At 40.9% G+C, this 24,953-nt stretch overlaps 1 protein-coding gene across 9 annotated transcripts in view; it reads left to right on the top strand.

Moving 5' to 3' along the window:
• MTCL1 (microtubule crosslinking factor 1) overlaps nt 1–24,953 on the top strand; it is a 103,563-nt gene that overhangs the window by 9,199 nt on the left and 69,411 nt on the right. For all 9 annotated transcript variants that reach the window (XM_066329151.1, XM_066329126.1, XM_066329115.1 and 6 more), the window contains exons 2-3: nt 3,248–3,472; nt 4,982–5,140. In XM_066329151.1, the coding sequence (XP_066185248.1) occupies nt 3,248–3,472; nt 4,982–5,140 (384 nt within the window). The remainder of the gene's footprint in view (nt 1–3,247; nt 3,473–4,981; nt 5,141–24,953) is intronic.

Raw genomic sequence — 24,953 nt, 5'->3', positions numbered from 1 at the left:
CCAGAGGCAAGCATAGCACAAAAAACCCAAACAAACAAAAAATCCAAACCCCAAACAAAAAAAATAAAAAAACCCCAGCAACAAAACAAAACAAAAAAACCAACAACCAACTAACCAAACAAAATAAACCCCCACAACACTGGCTTGCACAGCCACAGTTGTGCTCGTAAGGGGAAAAAAATTTCTGTTTACCAGGAGGTTAAAAACAGTCCTATCTCCAGAAACATAGCTCATGCCAATGCTTGCAACTTTTGAGGAACTTTGGTGTGAGGAAAGACATTGGATTCACTCTCCAACAGAGACAGAGGGACTTTTATGGCTGGGAGAACTCCCAAGCCCACAGATAGGATTTGGAAGTATTCAGTTTCATAGGGATGAGTGTTTCACGGATTGGGTTGTTTAAAATTATGTGAGTTTCACTTTCCAATTTTCGTTGCAATAAATGCTTTGAAATCAAATATTGTTTATTATTTATCTTTAGAAACCAACCATATTTACTGCCAACAAAACCTGATAAAGATAAGAAGGAAGTTTAAGAGATGAGCAATAACATTATAATTGCAGGCTACTTTATAATGAAAGCCATTGCTTAGTTCTTAAATGTAAACATCACATTATAAACTGGATCCCATTAATTTGTTGATGACAGTTGTTTTTCTTTATTGTGGATTTGTGTTTCAAAATTTTAATTTACAACCAAATTACTAATCTAACATTAGCATTCTGAAGTTGACATTAAAAAGTTAATTGAATTTAAATCTTATTGAGGTAAATTCAACCCCTGAGTCTGCAGACAAACCTTAAGAAGTAACTCTTGTCCTGTCCATTCCATAGGGCTCTGTTAACTCTGACTGGTAAAGACTCTACTTTTGGTATGAGTACCTTAGCCAAAATACCTCATTAATAAACTGATAGTGCACAAGTGTACTCCTTTTCTTAGGTTCAAAAGCCACCGCTACTCTCTAATCAGTTTCTAAAACCTTGGTGTTTTCTTCTGCATCTCTTATCTCCACTGGGTAAATTTTACTTTACCTCTTGAAAGTGTCTGTAAATGTGAAGCATGGTGATAGGTGTGTACACAGAAAAGAAAAGCAGGTCTTGTTTCCAATCCAATCAAGCATGCATTGCTATGTTTTTCTTTTTAAAAATATACATCATTTATCAAAACTTCACCCGTGTGTTGGCTGTAAACTGGCCAGACTCTTTGGCTGTGTCCTGAGGAGGTGTAGATCGAGCCTGGATCCTAAATTGTTTTGAAGTAATCCTGCTGGGTTTGGTCTGCAGAGCTCATTTGCTTCCTTGAAGTCAACTGTTTGGGCCTAATTAATGTATTTGGAACTTCTGAGGATGTTATTGCTGCAAGGGTAACCTCGAAGGCTGTGCTTACACTGTTCCTTTTCAGACAGTGTATGGTGTGATCATGGTCCAGCTCACTGGGGAGTAACCCTTGAGTTTATCCATCCACACATATATCCTGCTCCTGCACCTGTCCCAGAGAGACTGTGGGACAGGATGCTCCTGCAGCAGAAACCTGAATATATTGAGAATGTACAGTGACATAGTGGGCTTGTGAGAAAACTTCTCTGTCCTTCCAGAGCATCTAAGGAGAATGGTGCAGGGCCCTGAGTGGGCTGTACTGGTGGAGCAAAGCCTCACTGGTGAGCCCAGAGTAATTTTGTAATTTTGGAAATAACAGGCCCTGTGTGTACCCAAAATTTATGTTGGCTCAACTAATTGAAATTAAACCATAGCTGTATAAACACTGGAGTTTTTATACATGCATTTTGGTAAGAATAACACTGTAATTCTAACATTACTAACAAGGCTAAAGAACCCATCTACCCATTTTCTTCTGGTCAGGACTGTGCTCAGGGACGAGATCTGCCCTGCATTTGTTATCAAAGCTCCAATGAAGCAAGATTAATATGTCAGTGTGGTTATGCCATGGGAAGGGGGAATGGTTGAGACGACTGCCAGGAGAGTATGGGCCGAGTGTTCACGCAGGGATTGGACAGGGTTCAGCCAGGGGCAGGGGGAGCTTTGTCAAGGGTTCTGACTTCATAGCAGTGCCCTCTCCACCTGAGACAAGTGTGAAACATTCTCTGGCCACTCTTGGTATTTCAAGTGTGAAATAATCTTCAGCCATCCTTGGTATTCCAAGAGTGATTTACAGATATGAAGTGAGGTCACGGTGCAGCTAGCTCCAGTATAAGTTCTCCTGGAATCTTAGTTAAGCCATATTTTCCACAGAAAATTTTTATCTTTATAATATCAAATGCAATTTTAAAGAAATCAATTAAAAATTAATAGTTAATTTCAAATATTCTCCTCCTGCCTCTTTTTCTTGATTCCCTCCCCACCCCCCAGCTTTGTTCAGTTTGTAGAATCATCTTTTTTTTTCCTCTTATGCAGTAGTTTAATACGTTGTACCCCTCTGCCTGGAAGACCTTTGTAACAGTTCTAGCTTTGGAGCTTCAGTCACGCACGTATTAAACAAATGGCAGTGATAGAGCTTATCCTGTTCAGCCGTAAATCTTTAATCTGACTTTAGAGAGCAAGTGCTACTCGTGATGTAATGTGGAACTGGGACAGTTCATGATGCCCAGAAAAGAACAAGCAGGTTATTCCCATGGGCACAAGTTTTGTTTTGTTCCTGTGGTCCTGTTATTGAGATGTGTGTGCACACACCAAAACCCCACTTTTTCCTGCACACAATCCACGTGTCAGTAAGCCAGTGCACAGTGTTAGGCTCAGATGAGACAGCATTTCCATATGGAGCAGTACAGTATTTCCTGTAAAGCACTTTTTTCTTTCCCTAAAAATTTCCATTTTAGGAGGTGTTGGTTGTTAAAAAGGCACATCACACAGAGATGTTGAGGCACTTGGTTAAGTAGGTTTACTGTAGTCTAAGTAAAGCAAGGAACCAGTTCAAATAGTGGTAAAGTATTGTGCAGTTTTAAGTTTAATTTGAGACGGTAAAATGAAGGTTACCAGTTTCAGGAGACATGAGCATCTGGTTTGTTTTTAATTATCAAAGCAGTTGATAGAAATATGACAAGTATTCATTGATTTAGTTCAGCATAATTACTCAATGCTGAGTTAAAACTTCTGCTCCTGTGGCTTCTGGAGCTGCGTGTTGCAGTCTGTATCATTTCATTAATGTGGTATCCTAGTGAGCATGTTTCCTATTTTGCTCCCATGGGTGAGATTTAGAGGTATGATGGAGCACTGTTTTGACTTCTCACAGGATGAGCTGGATGAACTTCGGGCTGAGATGGAAGAAATGCGTGACAGCTATTTAGAGGAAGATGTTTACCAGCTGCAGGAGCTCCGGCGAGAGCTGGACCGGGCAAACAAGAATTGCCGCATTCTGCAATATCGTCTCAGGAAAGCAGAACAGAAAAGCTTGAAAGTTGCACAAACAGGCCATGTGGATGGAGAGCTCATTAGGAGCCTGGAACAAGATTTAAAGGTGGGTTGAGAGATTCATATTCACAGCAAAAGAGAGCAGACTGTGATGTGGCTCTCTGCAATGGAAGTGAGGGTGACACATGAAACAAGCAGTAGTTCTCCAAATGTCACAACCAATTTCCTTCTGCTGTGGTGGAGAACAAATATTCAGATCATCACCATAAGAAGATGTGTCAGTGAGTAAAAAAACATGTGTTCAGATTCAAATGAAAGAAATACAGTCAAGTTACATTTCTGCATTTGAAAGATTTAAAGGGTCTTGTTTTACTGGTTTTACTGAAAACCTTAGCTTTGCAGTACTGTATAAACAAAACCTGATATGCTTTTTCCAGTTCGTGCTATTTCTTTCCTTTTGACTTCTTGCTTATGCCAAATAACTAAAAAAAAAATAGTCTAAGTTGCATTTCTTAGTGTCTAGTGAGTTACTTGTAACAGGAACAGACTGTTTTAATATTTTTGCAGGGCAGATAGAGAATCGAAATGCTCTTTCTCTACAAACACAAATAGCTGTAAGAATTACATTCATACCGAAACAGTTTTTGTATCTTTCAGAAATTCTTCCATCAAGACCAAGTAAAACTTTGCATAGATATGATGTTTATTTAGGTTTACTCATCTTTCTTGATATTGCTATCTTCTAGCTGTTTTTAAAATACAATCTGTAGAGAGGGACTGCTTGCAACTAGAATTGTAGTTAATATAGTACTTAAAAATACAGAACATAAAACCTGAGACTGGAATGGTTTGTTGTCAGCAGTGGAAATGAGAGTAACAAATCATGTCATCAAACCTTTTAAAATGTCAGATCTAATTTTTCTTTTATGACTGAAACTGAATTATAACCTTATAACAATAGCAGCGATACATTACTCAGTAAAAATTTTGTACCTAGATTTCAGTGGAAAAGATATTGAGTGTTTTTAGTTAGTTGGCTTTGTAATTCCATAATTCCTTGTGTTGTATGATGTATCCCCTTTACAAATGTTTTTAGAGTAAATATCTATTCTTGTTAGGCTGCACTCAGAAATCCGAAGCTAGCATGTATCTCTTTCATTTCGCTCTTGCTTAGTTGTGATTGTTGCTACAGCAGCAAGTTTGTGTGGCTGTGACTTCTGCACACATGTTACTTTGATCGATGGCCCATCAGCTTTACAGCACAATTCCTTGTCTTTGGCTTTATCCATATGATGTGCTGGGGCTTTGATGGGCAGCTTTGATGTCTGCTTGTTTCCTCCTGCTGTTCATGACATTGCCTTAGCATAATGTGGAGAGGGAGCTGGAAATGGGTAATCAAATATATTTTCATTCTGGATTTCTTTATTAGAAATGAATATTCATTTTGGTACTTGGAAGGCTTGGAGTGTTCCATCAACAGTGTCATAATTGAATTAAAAATCTCTTGGCTGTCTAGGGCTGTAATATGCTTAACTCTGTCTCCTAACTGTAAGAGACATACTGTAGCTGTTGCTCCTCATGGATGATCTTCATGCATTTGTGCTCTTTTGACCAGGTAGCCAAAGATGTTTCTGTCAGACTGCACCATGAGCTGGAGAGTGTGGAGGAGAAACGAGTTAAAGCAGAAGATGAAAATGAAGTCCTCCGGCAGCAAATCATTGAGGTGGAAGTATCCAAGCAGACACTGCAAAATGAACTGGACAAGTTAAAAGAGGTAAGCAGTTGTAGAAAAGACATGCAGAGCAGTATTGCTGGGTTAGAATGGCAATTTAGTACACAGGTGTCTAAGACTAATTCTTACATGAAATGGTTGCTGATATTGCTTGTACAACTGCCCCAAAGGTCTCCTTTGTTATATGTCCCAGATACGTCATCAGTAATTTAGAATCAATAGAGATGTAGATGAGTGATGCTCCACTTTTTGTCTGGAGCTTCTCACAGGGCTTCTGTCCCATTTTAAACCGTCTCCTTAAAAACTCTCTGCCTGCTGGAGGAAAACTCTTTCTGATTTGACTCCAGCTAGCTCTGGCTGTTCTTTGCACAGACTGGGACTTCCACCTACTTGAAAGTCAAATGAAGTGTGCATGACTCGTCTCTGAGAGCTGGGTTCAGATGGGCAAGCCGCTGTTTTGGCTGGTACTCCTCAGTGGTGGTGGTGGAGCCATCAGCATGAGCTGGGCAGATGGAATGTGGTCTGTAATGTATAAATAACATTACACTTCAGGCACAGAAAGGCTGTCTCTCAAGAAAAGGGATCGTTTCAACTGGTGCTGACACACAGTCATAGTGGGTGAAGTGATGATCCTTGGAAGCAAGTGAGCTGAGGATCAGGGGACCATAAAGGAAAGCCAAATACTAAGCACAGCTCTTTGCTGGAGCATACATCCCAGTCTGTAGTGGTATTTCTGTTCTCTGAACAGTACAGCAGATTGGCAGCTCACAGCCCCTGCTCTCTTTTAAACCAGATTGAGATAGAGCATTTAAACGTAATGAGGTAAGGCATTTATCCTCTGAGCCCTGGTCAGATTTAGAGAGCTGGTGCAATTATGTGTTATTTTAATCTTTCCAATATTACTTGTGAGTCAACTGGCACAAAGCCTGGCTCAGTTTTATAAGGACAGCCCCCATTTAATTTCTCAGGGCGTTTGAGTTATGAGTTGTCCAGTGCAGGAGTTTTGGACTGCTTGTACCTGACAGAACAGATCATCAGCTGGTATACATATCAGTGTTGCTTAGGTTACTTGTGAACCTGATACAAAAGATAAAGTCTGCATGATGTTTTAGCTATTCTTCTCCTTTCTCAGTGTTATTTGTGAACGCTGTGCTAAGTGGACATGATACCATGTTACAGGGTCTGCAGTCTCTGCTCCCTACAAAAATACCATCTCATCCACTGTACTGAATTTATTGCTTGCTGTTGATTAACATGCAGGTGCACTGGGTACTGCTTGATGGTCTTGGGGTTCAAGCAGAAACTAAATTGTGGGTGAGAAGTGAGGGAAAAAATGGTCCAGCAGTGCTGAAGACTCAAGTTAGCTGTAACCATGCTGAATTCACCTTGCTGCTCAGGTTGCTGCAGACTAGCTGTGCTGGGAAGTGCTGCTAAGTCAGCTGTCTCTCTGCTGGATTGCAAGATGAAGTGAATGCACCCTTACTTTGTAAGCATTCCTTGCCCCCTAATGGGCAAAAGCTGGAGGGGAGCTAAGGAAAGGGAGATATAGCACATAGAATGATGGGATGTATTTATGCTGATGGGGAGATAAGGCAGGGCATAAGAGGGCTCATGAGATGTAGTAGTAGCAGTAGTAGAGATAGTCTGGTTTCACATGCCATGAGTTGTGTTTTCTCTGGCAGTCACAATTTCACAAGGTCACAGGAGGTGAGAAGATGAGTTTGGAGTCCTTGGCAGGTCACACAAGGACAGATGAGCCAAAAGCTGGAGAAACACAGCTACGCGTGTGTCAGAGGAGTGTATGTTTGCAATGTTGTTGACATTGCTAAAAAAAAAAATATTCTTCACTCAAGATGTGTTCAAATAACTACCAGAAGATGTGCCTCCTTAGGAACATTTAATGTGTGCACGGAGTGTATTATAGATGTGCCAGTGGGAAAGATAGTGCTTTATGTATCACGACAAAAGTGACCTCACAGCCGTGTAGCTTCTTCCCAGACACCCTGGCTCTGCATCTTGTCTATCTAAGGGCTGACAGTTAGAAGAAGCATTTCCTATCTGGTCCTGGAGCATTGCCTGAGACTCAGTTAGGCAGTATTCACTCTCTGATATAGCTTACTGCAACCATACGCTCATTCTCTGTAATATCCTTGACTATTCTATCATCAGATCAACAGAAAGGTTTTCTCACATCTGTGTTCTGTGTTCATATTTATTGCTTAATTCAGTGCTAGTTTCTGCTTTGGGATGCCATACCATTCCCTTGGGTCCCGTTTTTCACTGCAGTAGACGGCATATACGTTGATTATCTTTAATGTATTTTGCATGCTGAAATACCTTTAGGAACTGTACATATCTCTGAAAGCACTGTTTCTTTAAAGCCACCTTTGGTGTTTATCTGAAGAATTTCTAACATTTATCATGTTTAGTGCCATTATGTATTTTTTTACACCAATACCTGTTTTGATCTCCTGTGATCTTTTCAACAGGACTTCTTGGGTATATATAGGCTTGTTCTATCTAAATAAAATTTTTATTTCCTTGAGAAAAAAGCCTTACAATTTTAACTGGGAAATTATTTTTTGCTTCCTACTGACCATGTAATTCCAAATTGCTGTATTAAATACAAATGAGACAGACTTTCCTCTCTTGTCACTAGATAATATTTTTCGATGTGTCTTACTGTGAATATAATCCTCTCCTCTCCTCTCCTCTCCTCTCCTCTCCTCTCCTCTCCTCTCCTCTCCTCTCCTCTCCTCTCCTCTCCTCTCCTCTCCTCTCCTCTCCTCTCCTCTCCTCTCCTCTCCTCTCCTCTCCTCTCCTCTCCTCTCCTCTCCTCTCCTCTCCTCTCCTCTCCTCTCCTCTCCTCTCCTCTCCTCTCCTCTCCTCTCCTCTCCTCTCCTCTCCTCTCCTCTCCTCTCCTCTCCTCTCCTCTCCTCTCCTCTCCTCTCCCCCTGTGATTTGCTGCAAATGCACTTCCCTCCCCAGTCCCAGGTGCTTCTGGATTCCCATTCCATGACACACTTTCAGGAGCTTTTGAATAATCTCTCAAAACAGCATCTAGGCCCTTGTTCTGTTCTGGTATCTGCCAAATGCTCCCCATCAAAAAAATATTCTTTTTTTTCACTGATTGTTTCATTAAGGAGCTCTCAGGTAACTGGTGAGGGTTTTTGGGATAATGCCACCTCCTTCTCTCCCTTTGTCTTTTTTTTTTAAATAAATATGCTCCATCCCTCCAGCCTTTTGCTGCATTTCCTGTGTTTTGAACTAAGGTATGAGCTGATAAGGATGTTTAATGAACGCTTGTGAATTTTGTCCAATTTTGATGTCTTCCAGTTAGACATCATTCTTCTCTGAATGTCTTCATCAGTATCCTGGCATTCGCTTTGCTTACTCATGCCACTGTACTTCCTTTTTTTCTTTCAGTTCCCTTAGCCAGAAGATAATATAGTTCTTTCCTTTCCCATAATACTTCCTATTTTTTTTCAGATTATACTCATTTATCACTGTTCATCATCTGCTACTCTTGCTTGAAATACTTTCACTGATTCTTTCAAAGATACTTCTTTCACTGGCTATAATGTTTTCTCACTGAATGTTTTTTAACTTTACTGACTGTAGCAAGTTTTTTTTTTTGTGTCAGTCTTCTTTATCTGCTGAAGCGTGATGGTTCACTGATTTTTTTCCATGATTACATTCACCTCCTTTTTCAGTTTTCATTTTTCAAATCTTCCCTTTCTGTCTTTTTTGCTTTACTTTTGAACATTTCAACTGGTTTTGAGCCACTCTCTGATACCTTTCTCTGTGGCATTCTCCATCAACCTGCAGAGTTTTCCTACTGCTGTGAACACTCCTTTGTAGCATATCCTGGATGTTTCCGAGAACTGCCCCTTCTAGGAATTTGCTAAGATTTTCTGTGACTTAACAGATCTGCTTCCTCTTTACAGCTTTGGAAGCAAAGGTAGTGTTCCCTCACAAATTTGATAAGAACAAATCCCTGCCAAGGCTTGCTTGCTTTTTCCTTGTGTTGTCTGGGTTATTAACGTTGCCATTTGAGTCAATAGGCTGCCAGGAGAGAAAAGAAATTACTCCATCACTAACAAATTACCTCAGCAACATCCCTGCAACTGTCATTTCCCCTTTCCTAATATCCTAATGCACCTCATGAGAAATATTGATATGTATTAAGAATTTTTCTCTATCAATCAACCAGAAAACATTCAGAACACTTTTCTCCAAAGTTTCATTTCCTTTGCACCAATGCAAAGCCCTTACCAATTGTCTTCTGAGCATCTACAAATCAAAACTTTTCTCAATGGCTTGGCAATAATAATGGGTTTTCTTTGGGAACTCAACATCTCTACTCAACATCTAACTCGCCCCAAACATAATTTCCCTGGAGCCATCCTTAAGGAACTTCTTCCTTATATTTTCTCAGGAAAGATACTTTGCAAAAGGATGATCTATTTTTAGTCTTAAGTATAAGACTAAACATAAGACAACACATGCTTGGAAAATGTTGAGTGCCTTTACAGCAATCATTAATTCCCCTGCAAGCAGTACCTTTCAGAGGAGTCCTGTCTCTGAAAGCTCCATGCCTGGGAAGAACAAACCATTTTTGCTACTTACTGAAGAAAAGCACTGAGATGGCACAGGACCAGCTCCTGTTCCCCACAAGGAGAATGAGTTGGTTGCTTGTTTGCAGCTGCTAAATGTGTGTTTTCCCATGTCCTTTGTCTGGGTTTGGCATGATGAGCCAGGGTAAAGAATGATGCAGAGCTGAGGCAGCACTGACACTGCTGAGGAAGGGCAGCTCTGCCAGACCAGACAAAGAGAGCAGAGGAATATGGTCAGGGGTAGCAGCTGCTGAAAGATTTGATGTGAGTACTGTGAAATGGGGTAGCAAGAAATTAATGAGAATTGTGTAACTGGGAAGAAAGGGGCAATTATTAGTTGTGTGCTGGCCATATCGAGCAGGTGTCAGTCTTTCTTATGGCTGCTGAAAGCAGAAGGACCTGAGGGGGAGCAATCAGAGGTGTTGCTTTCTGTATCGCAAGGACCTCTGCAATAGTAGCAGCCTCCCATGTGACACGGAAGTTCTCTTGGTCAGCTTCTAACTTCAGTTGAAATGCTCCAAGCCCTTCAGGTTATTGGGACTGTTAGAGACCCAAGTGCTGTTCTCTGGGTATCTCCACTCAAGAAGCCACTTCCAGCTGGTGATTTTACAATTAATGGTAGAGGCAAAAGGCAAGAAATCCTGTGTCACTTCATTTCTGCTTAAGAAGAGAGAAGTACAAGTCCTCTGGCCCTTAGTAATATCTCCAACACATCTCTTCAGGGCACAGACTGAGATGAGAATCAGTACCTACTGTAAATGGGCTTTCCCAGGTTACCTGTGAGCTTTTTAGGGCATGACTTCTATAAATGCTCTTTCATCCAAGAGCTTTACTTGCTTTGGATGGTGTAATGCCCAAGATTATTCTCTGCTCCTCCCCTGCAGCACCTGATTTTTGAGGTGCTGTTCAAGAACTGCTGCTTTTAACAGTCAAAGAAAAAATTCTGTTAAAATATTTGTTTAACAGAGTGAAAACTACATTCAAAAGCTTAAAATGATAGAAATATACAAGAAATGTTGAAAAGTCTTTCAGGTACATTATTTTGAGACAAGTTTTGCTCCAAAGTGCAAGTGCAGTACTCTGCTTAACATCAATAGAGGTGGAGAGCATTTTGCTCATAGAAGAATTCAGCTCTATAAGCATAATATAGCAAAATGAAATCTGGAGGCTGCTGTGTGTGAAATTTGGAGTTGAGTGTGACAGTGATTTTCATTGCCATGAACCTTGTAAGTAGGGCAAGACACATGCTCCGTGTGTGTAAAGTGTGATTCTTCCAATCTGAAATCACATTTCCCTCTTTTTGCTCTGGTATAAATACATAGATGTTATGTGAAGTGGTACACAATTATGTTTGGTGAAAACACACTTGTTTGCATAAAACATTACCCTATGTTTTCATTAGCTAGGAATTTATACATATTTTTTAAAGTGGCATATAATGTTTTTCAGACAGTTTTCAAATGAAATTTGCTCACAAAACTAGGGATATACTGTGAAAATTCTTTGCTTTTTGTAATACATTAATTTTTTAAGCTATCAGTGAGTTTACCTGAAGGGAGATTTATGAGAAACAGGATAGGATTCAAATAGCACCAAAAGGGCTAAGAACACTACGTTGACTCGATAACCTTGTTTAGAATTTAGTGCTTGTGACAGTTTTAAGCAATGAAGTCCTATGCAATAATCATAACTAAACCCATTAACTGAATGAAAGTTTTACCACAGCACCATTTTGTCTCCAACATATTTTTTCACTGTGATAAATAATAAATTGTTACCTACGCACAGTGAATGATTTATATTTGTTATGGCGTTTCAGGAACTGTACAGAGTGAAATGGTCTGCTCCTTCTTGATAGGAGGCAAGGCATGGGAATGGATCTCTCTGGACTCAAAAAATGTAGTAGTTGTAACATGATTTTTTTTTTTTAAAGTAATTATACATCTTCTAATGCGCTGTCCATGTTTCTTTTTAGAAATTTAAAAATATCTTTAAACCAAAGGACCTCTCAAATTTTCAAAGTATTTTGTGTCAGTTTCTTATGTTATAAATGCTTCTCCCTGAGCAGTATCTGCATCTGAAATTAAGATTTATGATTTACCAAATCAGTTGCTGCCAAGCTCCAATTACTCTTTGTTTTCTAGGTATTTGCTATTTGTCCAGACTGGCCAGCAATCATCTGACACTACTTCCAAATCCTATTATAATTTTTCAGTGATTTTGAGTGATTTTGAGATAAAATAACAGTGATTCTGCTGATCAGATCCAGAGATCTGTATCATGCAAAATCCCTGCTCTTCTGTTACTCAGCCTGAGTTTCTCATCCCAGGCATGGGCTTCTGCTGATTCACCCCTTTCACTACTCCCAAATACTTTGAAGGACCACAACTGGCCTTTGCATATGGAGAAATTATGTTCAAGTGATGGCATTTACAGCAGGAAAAATTACCTATCATAGCTGCATGATTGTCTAGGCACGAGTAAGTTGTAAGGAAAACTTCTTTGTATGATAAATGAAATTTCTCTGTGCTCCATGCATTTTTCTTATTACATTACAAAGTCTTTTGGTAACTTTTTCAATAGCAGCGACTGGTATGGAGAAGTTCAAATAGTGTATCAGTCTCCCCATCCTCCACCCAGTTACCAAAAATAATCCCGCTGTCTGTCACATGAGCTTCAGCAGTGAAAGTGCAAACAAACTGTAGTCTCTGTGACATTTTTGTTTGAAAAATACCTTCTTTTCTTTTCATTCTTTCTCTTAATAAATCCTAATATAATTAAAGGTTTTCTTCAGCAAACCCTTGCAAAATATTGGTAGCAAATCCTTCAAATGTTTTCTTGGAGGAAAAATAAGTGCATGCTCTTCATATTCTAAATTGTGTTTCAATTGGAACATAAGTCCTAGGTGAAGACAGTACCCTTTGTTTTCCTTGCCAAGGTGTGGACAAGGCTTTGTTTCAGGAGAAGTAAACTGTCACAGCATGCTGCTGTTTCTGTGAACAGAAGCTGTGATTTAAACCTGGAATATCCACAGCTAAATGCATGCTGAAGTTGATTAGGTATATCCCTTGTTCCACTCTCTGGTGAAACTAATTCAGATCAGCAACCATCTGGCAGCTCTCCTGGTGGGAAGTGTCACACAATGTTTGGGGTGAAGGTGGACACCAGGGCATTGTAGTTTCAGAGATATCTCATCCCCTGCCCTCCCTGCTTTCCTCCCAGGGCTCAGAGGAGCCAGCAGAGATCCCAAGTGAATGTAGCCTTGCGCATATCAGGGAGTTCCAGCTGAAGGAGAAACAGTGTGCAAACCTGGAAAAAAGCTCCCTTCATTTGGAACTCAGTGCAGAGCTGGCGTCAGTGGCCAGCTCAGTGCCACCACTCCTGGGAGGCACAGCTTTCCTCCCTGCCACCCTTCGGCTGGCTCCCCGTGAGCGGACGCCAACTGCTTTCATCTCACATCACTGGTAATTTCATCCCGGCATCTGGAGCTCTGCATCTGAGCAGGATGGAAAAGAGGGAGAGGCAGTCTGTCAGGGTGAGAAGAGGAACTTTGTGAGATGTACAGATTCTTAACAAATTTTCCATTTTGCCTGTGGTTTTTGTTGTGATGATGCTGCACTTAGGAATATGTGTCACACCGGAGTGTTGTTATCCATGGGGATGGTATTGTCCGGAAATGCTTAGCAAGGTGAAAAAAAGTCACAGTTATTGATTTTTGTTCTTCTTTGAAAGGGTTGCTTGATTATTTTTCTCCTGAAATTAATTATTTAGACTTGCTTCTCTAGCTCTATTTTTAAAAGGAGCACGTAACTTATTGCACAGATAACTTATGAATTATTAACATTGCACTACTCAAGCTGTCAAAGGATGAATGAGGGGCAAAGATCTGACCGTCTTGGCAAGTTTTCCATTGCCACATGCACTGGACTTTCCCCTTTCTCTATGCCTGGCACTGTGCAGGTAAGCCTGGCTCCACTGTCCAAAGCCTTCCTGGCTGAAAGGCAGCCCAGCTTGGCGGAGTGCCACACATTGCCTGGATCTGTCAAGAAGTTCTCCATTCCTCTGAAAGGGAAAAATGGTGTCAGCTGGTGCAAGTAGGTCAGGAAAGGGGTTTGAGTGGTAAAGAGCTGGAATTAGTCAGTTGTGACTCTTCAAACAACTTCTTATCAGCACATTTTGCTGCTCTCAGTAAATAACCTGTTTCTTCAGGCAACAGATGAGGATATTTTGCCTTTTTCTTTTTATAAACCCAACCCATACCAAAGTGGTGGTGAGTGAAGTATTTCAGCCTCTTTCTCATCCCCACAGGAGTGATCCCCACACCCCCATTGGTTCTGCCAGCAGTTATATCAGCTGGGAGCTTGCTGCAATTGGGATATTTTTTCACCGACTGTTCCTACACTCAGCCTGCTGAAAAATTCCTGGCAAGGAGACAATATCTGTTCTGTGGGAGGAGGCATGGCAAAGCCTTCACTTGATTTGGGTTTGGGTTTGATGTACCTTGCTGTGAGAAAGCCTGAAGTTCCTTTAAGTATCCATAATGGTGGTTCATTCATTCTAGAAAAGTGACACAGTCCGCCCCTTATGGTTACACTACTTGTGATTTCTCTGTTTCCTTTTCTCTTTACTGTATACTTTGTCACAAGATGGAAGCTCTAGTTGAAATGAATACAAGAATTACAAGATTTTCTTACTCAAATTTTAGGTCTTCCTCCAACAAGAGTAGCCAGGGTAAGCTACTCCAGTGGAGTAGGTAAGCTGTGCTGATATTTAGGGACACCAGCATAATGCCTTCGTGGGCTGAAGAAGCACAACAATCCATCTGAGACCGACAGATGTACATTTTGGTCTATTTAAGGCCTCTTTCTCAGGGATCACTCTAAAATAGTTACAGTCCAACCTCTTCAGCATGCTCTTGCCTCAGTCAGCTGTGCCAAGAGAAAGTGGGTCTTGTGCAGAGATTGGTGAAGGCTGCTCACCTCATTGTAGCTGTGTGCAGAGCTCAGGATAAATTCCCATCCCCGAGTTCAGTGGTGTCAAAACAAAAGACTTTGAAGGGATGGAAGAGGGAATAAAGTTATTAAATTATATGATAAAACAGTTCTAAGGCAGATGCAAATCTGAAAACCATTAAATTGTTTTTCTTGTTAATGTTTTCATCATATATATTTTCCTATAAAAATAATTCAGGATTTGTTTTGTTCATCTTTCCTTTCAGTTTTCAAGAGTCTGGTGTTTCATAGAACACAGGTATCTTTAAATGTCATCTAGTCCAACCCACCTTCAGTAAACAGGGACATCTTCCACTAGATCAGGTTGTTCAAAGCTCCAGTCTGACTTTGAATATTTCTAGGAATGGGGCATCTACCACCTTTCTAGGTGTCTTGGTTTAGGGCAAATTTGGGAGGAAACTTCTGAATGGGGTCCCTCTAGAAAGCAAATTCAAGCAGCCCCTCCACCAGTTTGGGAAAGATTTCCTTAGAGAAAAGTGGAAAAAGCTGTTTATTTAACGAGCAAAGTACTCACAAACATGAAAATATGAATAATATTAAACAGTGGAACCTCTCCTTGTTCTGAAGAGATGGCAATTCAGAAAAGTCCTTCTGTGGATTGGAGAGAGACTGAGTCCTTTTCGTGGGTGTGTCCTCGGCTTTCTCCCAGTCTCTCCAGGGCTCGAGTCTGATGTCCCAATCCTTGGGAGGCCCCTGGACTGTAGTCCTGGTGTTCCCAGACCAAGCAAATGGCTGAATAGTTCCAAAACACCTTCTGGCCTCAGCAAATTAAAAAACTAACTAAAAGCAAAGGAGAGCTCCCTCCATACTGTCTGTGCTGCAGACATCACAGTCCATGAGAAGGAATGCGGAGGAGTGAGTGCAGTTTGTGAAAACAAACTGAGTGCTTCTTCTCTCCCCTTTCACTCTCAGAACCAGTCTTAAAGTGCAGAACTTAACATCCAGCATAAACAGAACAGATGACTGGGGATACAAGCATCATACAGTCACCCTGGGACACTGGGCAATCTGTTTCAGTGTTTCACCACCCTCATCACAAAAAATGTCTTCCTTATGTCCAATCTAAATCTATCTTCTACTAGTTTAAAACCTTTACACCTTGTCCTGTTGCAACAGGCCTGACTAAAAAGCCTGTCCTCATTGTTCTAATAAGACCCCTTTAATTTTAAAAGACTGCCCTAAGGTCTCTCCTTAGCCCTTCCATCTGTAAACTGAGACATTGACCATGTGATTGTGACCATCCAACCAATGCCTCCTCCATGAAACAGTCCACCCATCAAACTTATAGTCTCCATTTTAGAGAGAAGGATGTTGTGGGGGATGGTGTCAAAGGCCTTACAGAAGTACAGATGACATCTGTTAGCTCTTCCCTTGCCCACTGATGGAGTCATTCCATCATAGAACACCATCAGGTTGCTCAGGCAGGACTTGCCCTTGGTGAAGCCATGCTGGAGGTCTCAAGTAACTTCCCTGTCCTCCATGTGCCTTAGCATAGCTTCTAGGAGGATCTGTCCCATGATCTTTCCAGGCACACAGGTGAGGCTGACATGTTGGTCATTCCCAAAGTCTTCGTTTCTAAAGGAATCCTTCTGCTTTTCCATTGGCATGCTCACGTGTGTTTTACGATGAATTTCCTAATCTGTTGATTATTTCCAAACCAGAAGGTGTAGTGCATACCGCCACAGGTATCATAAACTATGGGCAATTATACGGGAAGGTTCCCAAAATAGTTTGGGGAGGAACTGAAATGTAGATCCTACATTACTTATAAGGATGTGAAAGGGTGGGAATCACTTGTGGGAAGGAGCTTCCTTGACCATTTGTCATATATTAAAACCACTGGTTGTTGTACCTTGACCATTATGTATTAAAATTGTAGAATGATAGCTATTATGTTCTCCACTGTTGCGGTGAGCTGTCAGGGTATGTGACTATAGTTTGTGGATTACCTTCACAAGAGAAAGGAAAAAGAAATTAGGGTTAGTTTCCTTTAAAAAAAAATTTAAAAAATTAGTGAGACAATATCTTTGAAATGCCTGGCACACCACTCCTCCCTTTTGGTGTCCTCCATCTCCTCCAAACGACAGACAGATCAGCTTTCCTCTCTCCCCTTCTACAGGACCCTCCTGGATGGGATTTTCTCATCTTCTGCTCCTTCCTTTTCTTCTTCACCTTAGGTTTTTCCTAGGCATTTTTCAGATATGAATGTGAAGTTGAGCACAAAATTCTCCAGCATATGCAAGCCATGCCTCAAGGTTAGGGGCAGCTGAGATGTGCAGGACTTCAGACACACCTTGGGACAGCAGTCTCTGGTGCTGAGACCTGAGCTGCACTATTTGGGAAGTTATTTTACAGCTGCTGCCAGAAGCTGCTCCCCTAGGTCAGGACTTCAGACAAGGAAAATAATCTTTAAACAGGAAGCTTTTTCTGCTATTTATGGTCCCACCTGCTCTCAATCTCCCTGAAAATACTGTGAGAACATTCCCGTGGTGGGATAATTTGTCACTTCCATTCTGGGCCTGACTGGAGTAAGTGCAAAAAAACCAAACAAAATGGAAAAAAATATGTCAGTGAATATTAAAGTCAGGGTGGTTTTTATCCTACAGTGTTGATTTCACTCTTGGGTAAAGTTTTGCATCTGCTCAGTTTTGTTTGAGTGAAGAGTCCACCAGCTCACACAGCCATAGAGGAGACTCAAATAACACAAATTCAGAGATGTCTCTCGATTCTCTTGGATGCAACTCCTGTAAAAATAACCATTTGTAAGAAATTGTGTATTCTTTGGGGGGAAAATGTAAAAAAATAGAAGGAGTTCCTGTGGTTCTGCACAGGAAGATGAGCCATTGGCACTCCTGCAGCTGCCCGTCATTGAACATGGTTTTCCAACAGCTATCAGGCTGTTGGAAAAAACAGAAACATTGCATGAATTGCTGTCCTTCTGAGTTGGTATGAGTAAACACTGTGGAGAACTCCAGCATTGCTGTTTCTGTGCTACAAGATGATGAGGGGAACATTTGACAGTAATTTTCTTTGTCAAAGAAGAAGGAAAGGAAGGGAAAGAAGAGGGACTTCGGGGGTTGAGAAATTTGGATATGGACCTTTCACACATGCTTTGTGTCTTCACGGATGATCTCCTTAAAAGTAAGCAAGAGCAAGGCTTTGGATATAATATACCACAGGTATCCACAATGTAGTGCTCCAAAAGAAGTACCATATTTCTTCAAAGAGTCTGGTGTTGAAAGAAAGATCTTTGTCATGTTACTACATGATTTTTCACAGTGAATACAAACCAAGAGAGAGGGAAAAAAGAAAGCCTTTCTGAAGGCTTCAGTTCCTCAACCAACCAGCATGTAATTCTCAGTGTATAAAGACTGACAGTGCTTTCGCTAAACCAGTTACTAATAAAGGCATTTTCACAATTAAACCTGACAGTCTGTTAACTGGTTTTAAATGCGGGTGTTGATTGGATCCTGGTACTTTACTCCAGGTCATCAGCCGACGTTATTGAAGGGGACAGGAACACTAATTAGAATGCACAGGTTGTTGTTTTTGTCATATTATAATCTGGGCTTTAAAATCTAAGCCATCTTTTCTTCCCTTTCTGGTCTGCAGCTGGTTTGGTTTCTCACTTGTACCCTCTAGCTCTGGCTCTGATGTCTTGGAGCTGGGTTTTACTTGGAAGCTCAGAGAGAAGAGGAAGAATATGAGATTTCCTCTTGGGCAATCAGGAGAGGAAATAGTTCAGATAAATCACCCACCACCAAAGGCTCATTTTACTCCAGTTTCGTATGAAGACCTGCTGGGTGAGGAGAATGTGGCAGTAACTGCTTGGAACCTTGTGATGGGAATGAGGAGTAGAAAGCCTTGGGATAATGTTGATTTAGCTTTAATTTTCTATTCAGGGGCTTCTTGTGTTGCAAGAATTTACTGCTCATACCTGATTATCCATAATCAAGACATTTCAGACAAAGCCATTAACAGAAATATTTCTAGTCTACCTCTGAAATTCATAATAAAGCTTTAAAACCTTAAACCAGATTGGCAGGTTGACATTTCCAAGAATTGTTTTTGCCATGTAAAACTGCTAGCATAAAAGAGATTCAGCATCATTAAGGATTTATTGAGCTTCTATTTTCTCCATTAAAGTTCTGACTATTATTTTCAAATGAAAGATATACCACAATGAAATCATTAGTGACTGTGCATTTAGGGATTTTTTGACAGCACTCCTGTTCTAGCCAGATCGTCAGTCTCTGCCAGTATAACATGCATAGCAGTGACAATTTACCTTTTCCTCTTTGACAGGAGATGGAGAATTTGACCAGAATTGAGCAGGTATCAGAATGTCATAATGATCATAGCTACCCGTGGTTCTTTTTTGGTTTTAAACCTCATGGGGTAATAACTTTGGCTTTTTACTTTGTTTACATTCTTTAATGGTATACCTGTTTTGGTTGTTTTTTTTAAATCATGACTGTGTTACAAACACAGCCTTGGGAAGCGAGGTGATGAAACTAAAAGTGAAATATCCCATTACTGCCCAGGTAGGGAAAATATGTCCATGTTAAGCTTTCTAGGAGTTTAGCATTCAGTTCATAGGAAATTTGAAATATGGAAGAAACTGATGACCATACTTACATATTTACAAGGGATTTGAGATGGGGGAATTGGACCTTGAGAGGAGTCAAAGGTCTGATTTCTGTGTGTGGTTTTTAAAGAGAAGTTGGCTGTGCGGTGAGGTCAAGTCAAGCCTTTCAAGCCTTCACAGGTAACAGTGGCTATCTCCAGAGACAGACTTCCAGGAGAAGAGATTGTTTTTCTGTCTCAAATTGTTGATTATTCTTGCAGACCTAATTAATCCTTTAGATTAATACATATGCATCAAAGCACCCAGTATTTTGGTTTGAAGTCCAACAGCGAACATGTGCCTGAGGTTTAATGAAGTATTTTGGCTGCAGCCAAATAAAATATGAAGGCTTCAGTATCTTGCAACTGTGGATACTCTCAAAAGTTAGCTAAAAAATCTTTTGATTAGAGTCTTGTGTGGAGTGCCTACTCCTGCCCGTCCCATGTGGGATCCAACAACCACACAGTCCCTTTTCCCCTTATGTAGTACCATTTTGTCCAATCCAGTCTTTCAGTTTGGCATTGTGGCAACAGGTAATGAACTGAAGTCTGGACTAGGTGAGGCTGAGCAGTTAAAAGTTTAAAAGGTATTTCTGTTCTTGCAAATGGTGTTTAAAGCAGTATCTGGGGCTTGCTGTTTGATCAAGCAGACCTTCAAGGTAAATTTGTTTAGTGTTCTTTTTGATTGCCAGTGCTGAAATCTCAGCATGGAATGAGGTTTGTTTGTAAACAGCAGTAACAGAAAGGTTCTGCTGACGGGCTGTTTTCCTTGGCATGGGTTGGCTGTTCTCTGCTAGGATAAGCAGAGGTAGCCTTTTGCATCTGAGGGCACCAGCCAACTCACCAGCTTCTGCCTTTGGTAGGGGATAATTCTTTCATCTGCCAGGAGAAAGGGAAAAGAATGTCTCCTTTCCTTTCTTTGCCAAGCTGTGTGTACAAATATTCCTCTTGCAGAGCAGTCACCTGATCTGCTGTGCACCTGGGGCAGCTGCTTACCTACTTACAGATACACCAGCTGCAGGTGGCTGTCTCTCTTCTGCTCTTCTTTGGAGCATTTGCTGGATGAGGGACACTGGAGCCAAAGACTCAAAGTGAAAATTCACCTGTGACAGGGAAAATATGTCTTAGTTTTCAGGAGATTTAATAGTTATCTGAGATTGTGTGCACACTCTGTATTTTGTCTCACAATTCTCAGCAGACTTTTCCTGAAAGGGAAGCAGAAGGAAATTATACTGCCCAGATCTTTAGGGAGTGGTGGCACAAAAGGTAGGATTGGGGAAACAGAACAGCTCTTTCAGATATGAAGCATGATAAATTGCTTCAGCATAATGATGCTCATCAGAAGCAAGTGAGTAGCAGAAAAAGAATGTAATTTCAATTATGCCATAAATTCACTTTTGGCTGGCACAAACAGCTGTCAGAGGGCAGACAGAATTTCCTTTCTAATCTTAATGAAATACAAGCACTCTGATTTTAATTTGCAGTTGGGGTATCTTCTTTGGTGCAGCAGAGGTTGGAAAACATTGTCCCTCTTTTTTTTTTATTTTGCATGAAGTCTGTTGCTTGGAAGCATTCCTCTGTTTTGGATTATTAATCCCCTGTTTTTTAACCATGTGAATTTCCTGTGATGATCTCATTACGTTTACAGCATTTCTTGCAGTGTTGTAAACAGCGACTGATGCCTTGTTTTCATATTTGGGTGTGGCAGGGAGTAGCCACATGCAAACTGCTGCTGAGCCACATCCAGGGAGCCTTATCTAATGTCAGCCTGAGACTGGTTTCAGGCAAGGCAGATTTGCTGCTAATGCCATCAAGCTTGAGGACTGTTTCCACTGAGTTCCAGGGGGATTTAAAAGGTACTGAGAAAAGATAAATAAAGACTACGCTAAAAATTAATGTAAATTATCACTGGTTTCTATTACAGAAGCAAGAAAGAAAAGTGCTTGAGAAAAAAAAATCATTAAAGTGCAATGCTGTTGTTTATACGAGGATTTTAGTAAATCTTAAACAAATTTTTAGCCAGTATTACTGCTTCAAGTACTAGTAGCTCTTTCATAATCACAAAAATGAAAATAAGGCATTTCAGAGTGCTTACTGACATTTAGTATTGTGTTTAAGGCTATCTAAATGTTTTTAGTCAGAGGGTCTCACTGTAATTTCAGGAAATTACATCATGTAGTTATTTTATCTGTGTGATTTACTCCAGGTCTACTGATGGGAGAAAGCGAGGCACAGGGCTATTTAAAACATATACTGCTTTTTGTCTGTTTATTCCTGATCTCTTGAGTAGGGATGCCCATTGGGCTTCAAAGCCTAACTACTATGCAATGAATTCTTATTCTTCAACTGCTACTGGAGTAATATGTTCAGGAATATGTTTGAAAGCAGCTTTGTATTTTATTTTGCTTTTCTGATTAGAATTGTAATACACATGTGTGCCTAAAGAGTTAATGTCTGTCTTGGGTTTCCTTTCACTGGCTGCCCTCCAAATCACAGCTCTTAACAGCAATCTTTAAACCCCCATGATTTCTCCTTGGTTTTTACTGTAGGAAAAGTGTTCCTGCTGCTGACTTTGCTCCCCCAGTCTAAGACAAAGTGACTTTTATACTGGCACAGAGAGTGGCTGGAGGCAGAAGCTATTACAGAATAACTTGTTGGGTAGACAGCGTAAACAAGTCACCAGCCTGTGAATCTCACTGCTACATGATTATCACTGAAGGGCAAGGATTTAGGAAGACTCAAAGGAGACTAGGCATGCATCTGTATAAAGTGAGCAACCAGACCTGTCATACAAGTGCAAATATTACCACCGGTTTTAGGAATGAAGGCAACACTTGATTTAGAATTTTAGTACACATTGAATTTGAGATTTACCTGGGGTCCCATTACCTTGAAGGGATTTCCTGCAGAACCTTCTTTCAGACACTGTCAGTGATCATCTCCAGCTTGCTTCCCAAAGGGAACATGCAGGTGTCTCTCAGTCTGACACGCATAACCTTGCTAAAAGCATACTTGTTGAAGATGAGGAGCTTCACAGCCCCAAATCCCCAACAGAAGGGATTATATCTGAATTTGCCCTAAATTGAAACTCCAGTTTCATATTCTTCCTGCATCTGAGCTATTAGAAATCCTCATTCAAATGTCAAATGTCCATTTCTGTATGTATTTTGGCTGTTCATTTTTATATTCTCAATACAGCTTCCAGACATGGCTGGCTTTTCTTAGTTGATGCCTATCTTCTCCTCAGGAACTTTAATTAGAAATAGTCCATCCTAATAATGCAGCTGTTTTTGCAATTTTTCTCTGAAAAAATAAATTACAGTAGGCTATATCTTGTTGCTGCTTACTTATGGAATTTTTTTTAAATGAAAATTGCCAGATAAACTTCTAGTCAGTAATTCAACTGAAAGGCCTTTACTTTTAATATTTTCTCCTAAAGGCAAGTGAAGGAAAGAAAATATTATGGATTTTCTAGGAAACCTGAAAGTCCAGGTTTTAGATGGTGCATAGTTTTAAGAAAGTTTTTTCGCAAGGTTTACACTCCCATCATGGATGAGTAAGCTTAATCCTGACTGTAATAAAATAGGATTTAGTGGTGCTCTGTGCCTTCCCAGTGAAGCTGGAGCAACAGGATTTGTGTGGGTAGGTATGTGAGAGGAACAGCTGCATAACAGATCTGTAGTCACTTGTGGGCTGCAGCACTGTTGGGCTCTGGGTTTGTGCAGGGGAAGAGCTGCCACTCCGTGCAGGACTGCCACTCAGGCAGCCTCCTTCTCCAGGGCATGAAGGGAGGGACACTGTGGGGCAGAGCTCAGCACAGCCTGTTGGGCATCACTTTTTATGCTGGGATTGGAGAAGGTGAATCTAGCAAGGGGTCAGGCTCCATGCAGGAATTCATGTAGTCCTTGTCTTTGTTCACTGAAGCATGTTAAACAATGTCCTCCAAGATTTCACATGCTTTGGACAGGAGCTATATAAAATCTATTGGCCCTGCTTTTGCATTTATCAATACACTGCAGAATAAACAGGACCAGTAAGTATGACCAGGGCATAGGAGTTGTTCTCCTGCAGGTGGGAATTGGAAGGAAGGAATTCGACAGATCAAGTGCTGTGTGTGCAGGTTGGTGCCACTGCTGAGGAACTGAGATGAGGACAAGAACTAATCCTATGCCACCTCAGCACTGCTGGGAAAGTTCAGCCCAGGAGATTTTTTAAAATTTATTTTATAGCATTCAGGAGATGCAACTGACCTACTTTCCCACCTCTCAGTGCCTGCACACATCTTCCTGCTCCTGCTGGGAGCCAGAGTCACTTATCCAGGTTCACTGGGATGATGCCTGTGTGGGACTGCACACCTGGTGGGTTGGGAACTGGGAGTCACCCTGTGGCCCAAAGCCACCCTGAGCCCAAATTGTGGCAGCCAGGGGAAGCAGCTATGCACCCATCCCTGCAAAGGCAGTATCCATCATGTCCTCCTTCTAATGCCCTTCCTGAAGGATTGCTCTCTTAGCCTTGCAGCACCAGGCTTGGAGCAGCATTGCTGTTTGCACCCAGAACAGCCCCAAGCCTAGGCAGAAATCACTTTTCCCAGTACTAGATGGGGACTTGGGCACGATGGCAGACTTGAAATTAGCCTGGGGCCATTGTCAGAGGTAGGATTGGTTTAGAAGTCCTTGCACATGTCATAGGATAGGTGATGCCATGAATGATCTAGAAGTTGAAATCTACCTGAGAAGTATGTCCCTTCTATCACAGGAATCCATTTGAATATAGTCAGACAAAGGGATTTTAATCACTGATTTGCAAAGATTCATCAGGTTAGTGGTGATGCAATTTTGTTATTCCTCAGGAATTTGGTATGGTTTGAGTGTACACATCTGACTCATGTTCATTGTGTTCTCTGTGAATTCAACTGCTAGATGCAAAAGGTGATTTGGGGAGTTCTTTATCAGAATGTTGACAAAGGCAGAAAAACCAAAGGTTTAAATTTCCTTGGAGGCTATTCCTTTAAGCCAATATTCAAGGATATGGAATAGCAGGAAATTACTGATATGAACCTCAAGGCTCTTTTAATCTACTGCACTGATTCTGGTTGTGTGCAGAAAAATTGCATATGGTCTTCTCTGGGTGAATACTGAGGTGTGTGTTACAGGCACACAGAAACTCCAGTGAGAACTGTCTGGAGCTGTTAACAAGCTTGGCTTTCTGGCATGCCCATCTCATAGACTTTTGCAAACACACAGAGCATTCATATGAGGATACAGAGATGTGTATTCCAGCAAATCTCTTATAGTCTGCAGTGGATACCAGACAAGAAATTCTTGAACAACTGGAGGTGGGAGGTCTTCAACATTTTCCATCGTAAATGTTAATGTATGTAGCAGACAGAAGGAGTATTATATAAAAACTGAAGACTTTCACATTTTTCTTGTTCTGACCTATGGCAGGGAGGCTGACATTTGCATTATTTCCATGGTATTTTGGTCATAAGGGAGAGTTGAAAGCAAAGACTTAGAGGATTAAAACTCAAAGCAATTTTTTCCTCTGAAAGTCTGATTTAAAGTGGAAAACCTGTTTGAAAGTAGAAAGGGGTGAAATCAA

The sequence above is a fragment of the Sylvia atricapilla genome, chromosome 1 (assembly GCF_009819655.1).
Source record: "Sylvia atricapilla isolate bSylAtr1 chromosome 1, bSylAtr1.pri, whole genome shotgun sequence".
Lineage (NCBI taxonomy): Eukaryota > Metazoa > Chordata > Aves > Passeriformes > Sylviidae > Sylvia > Sylvia atricapilla.
Note: the sequence above shows the minus strand (reverse complement) of the source record. Positions and strands in the feature narration are given on the sequence as shown.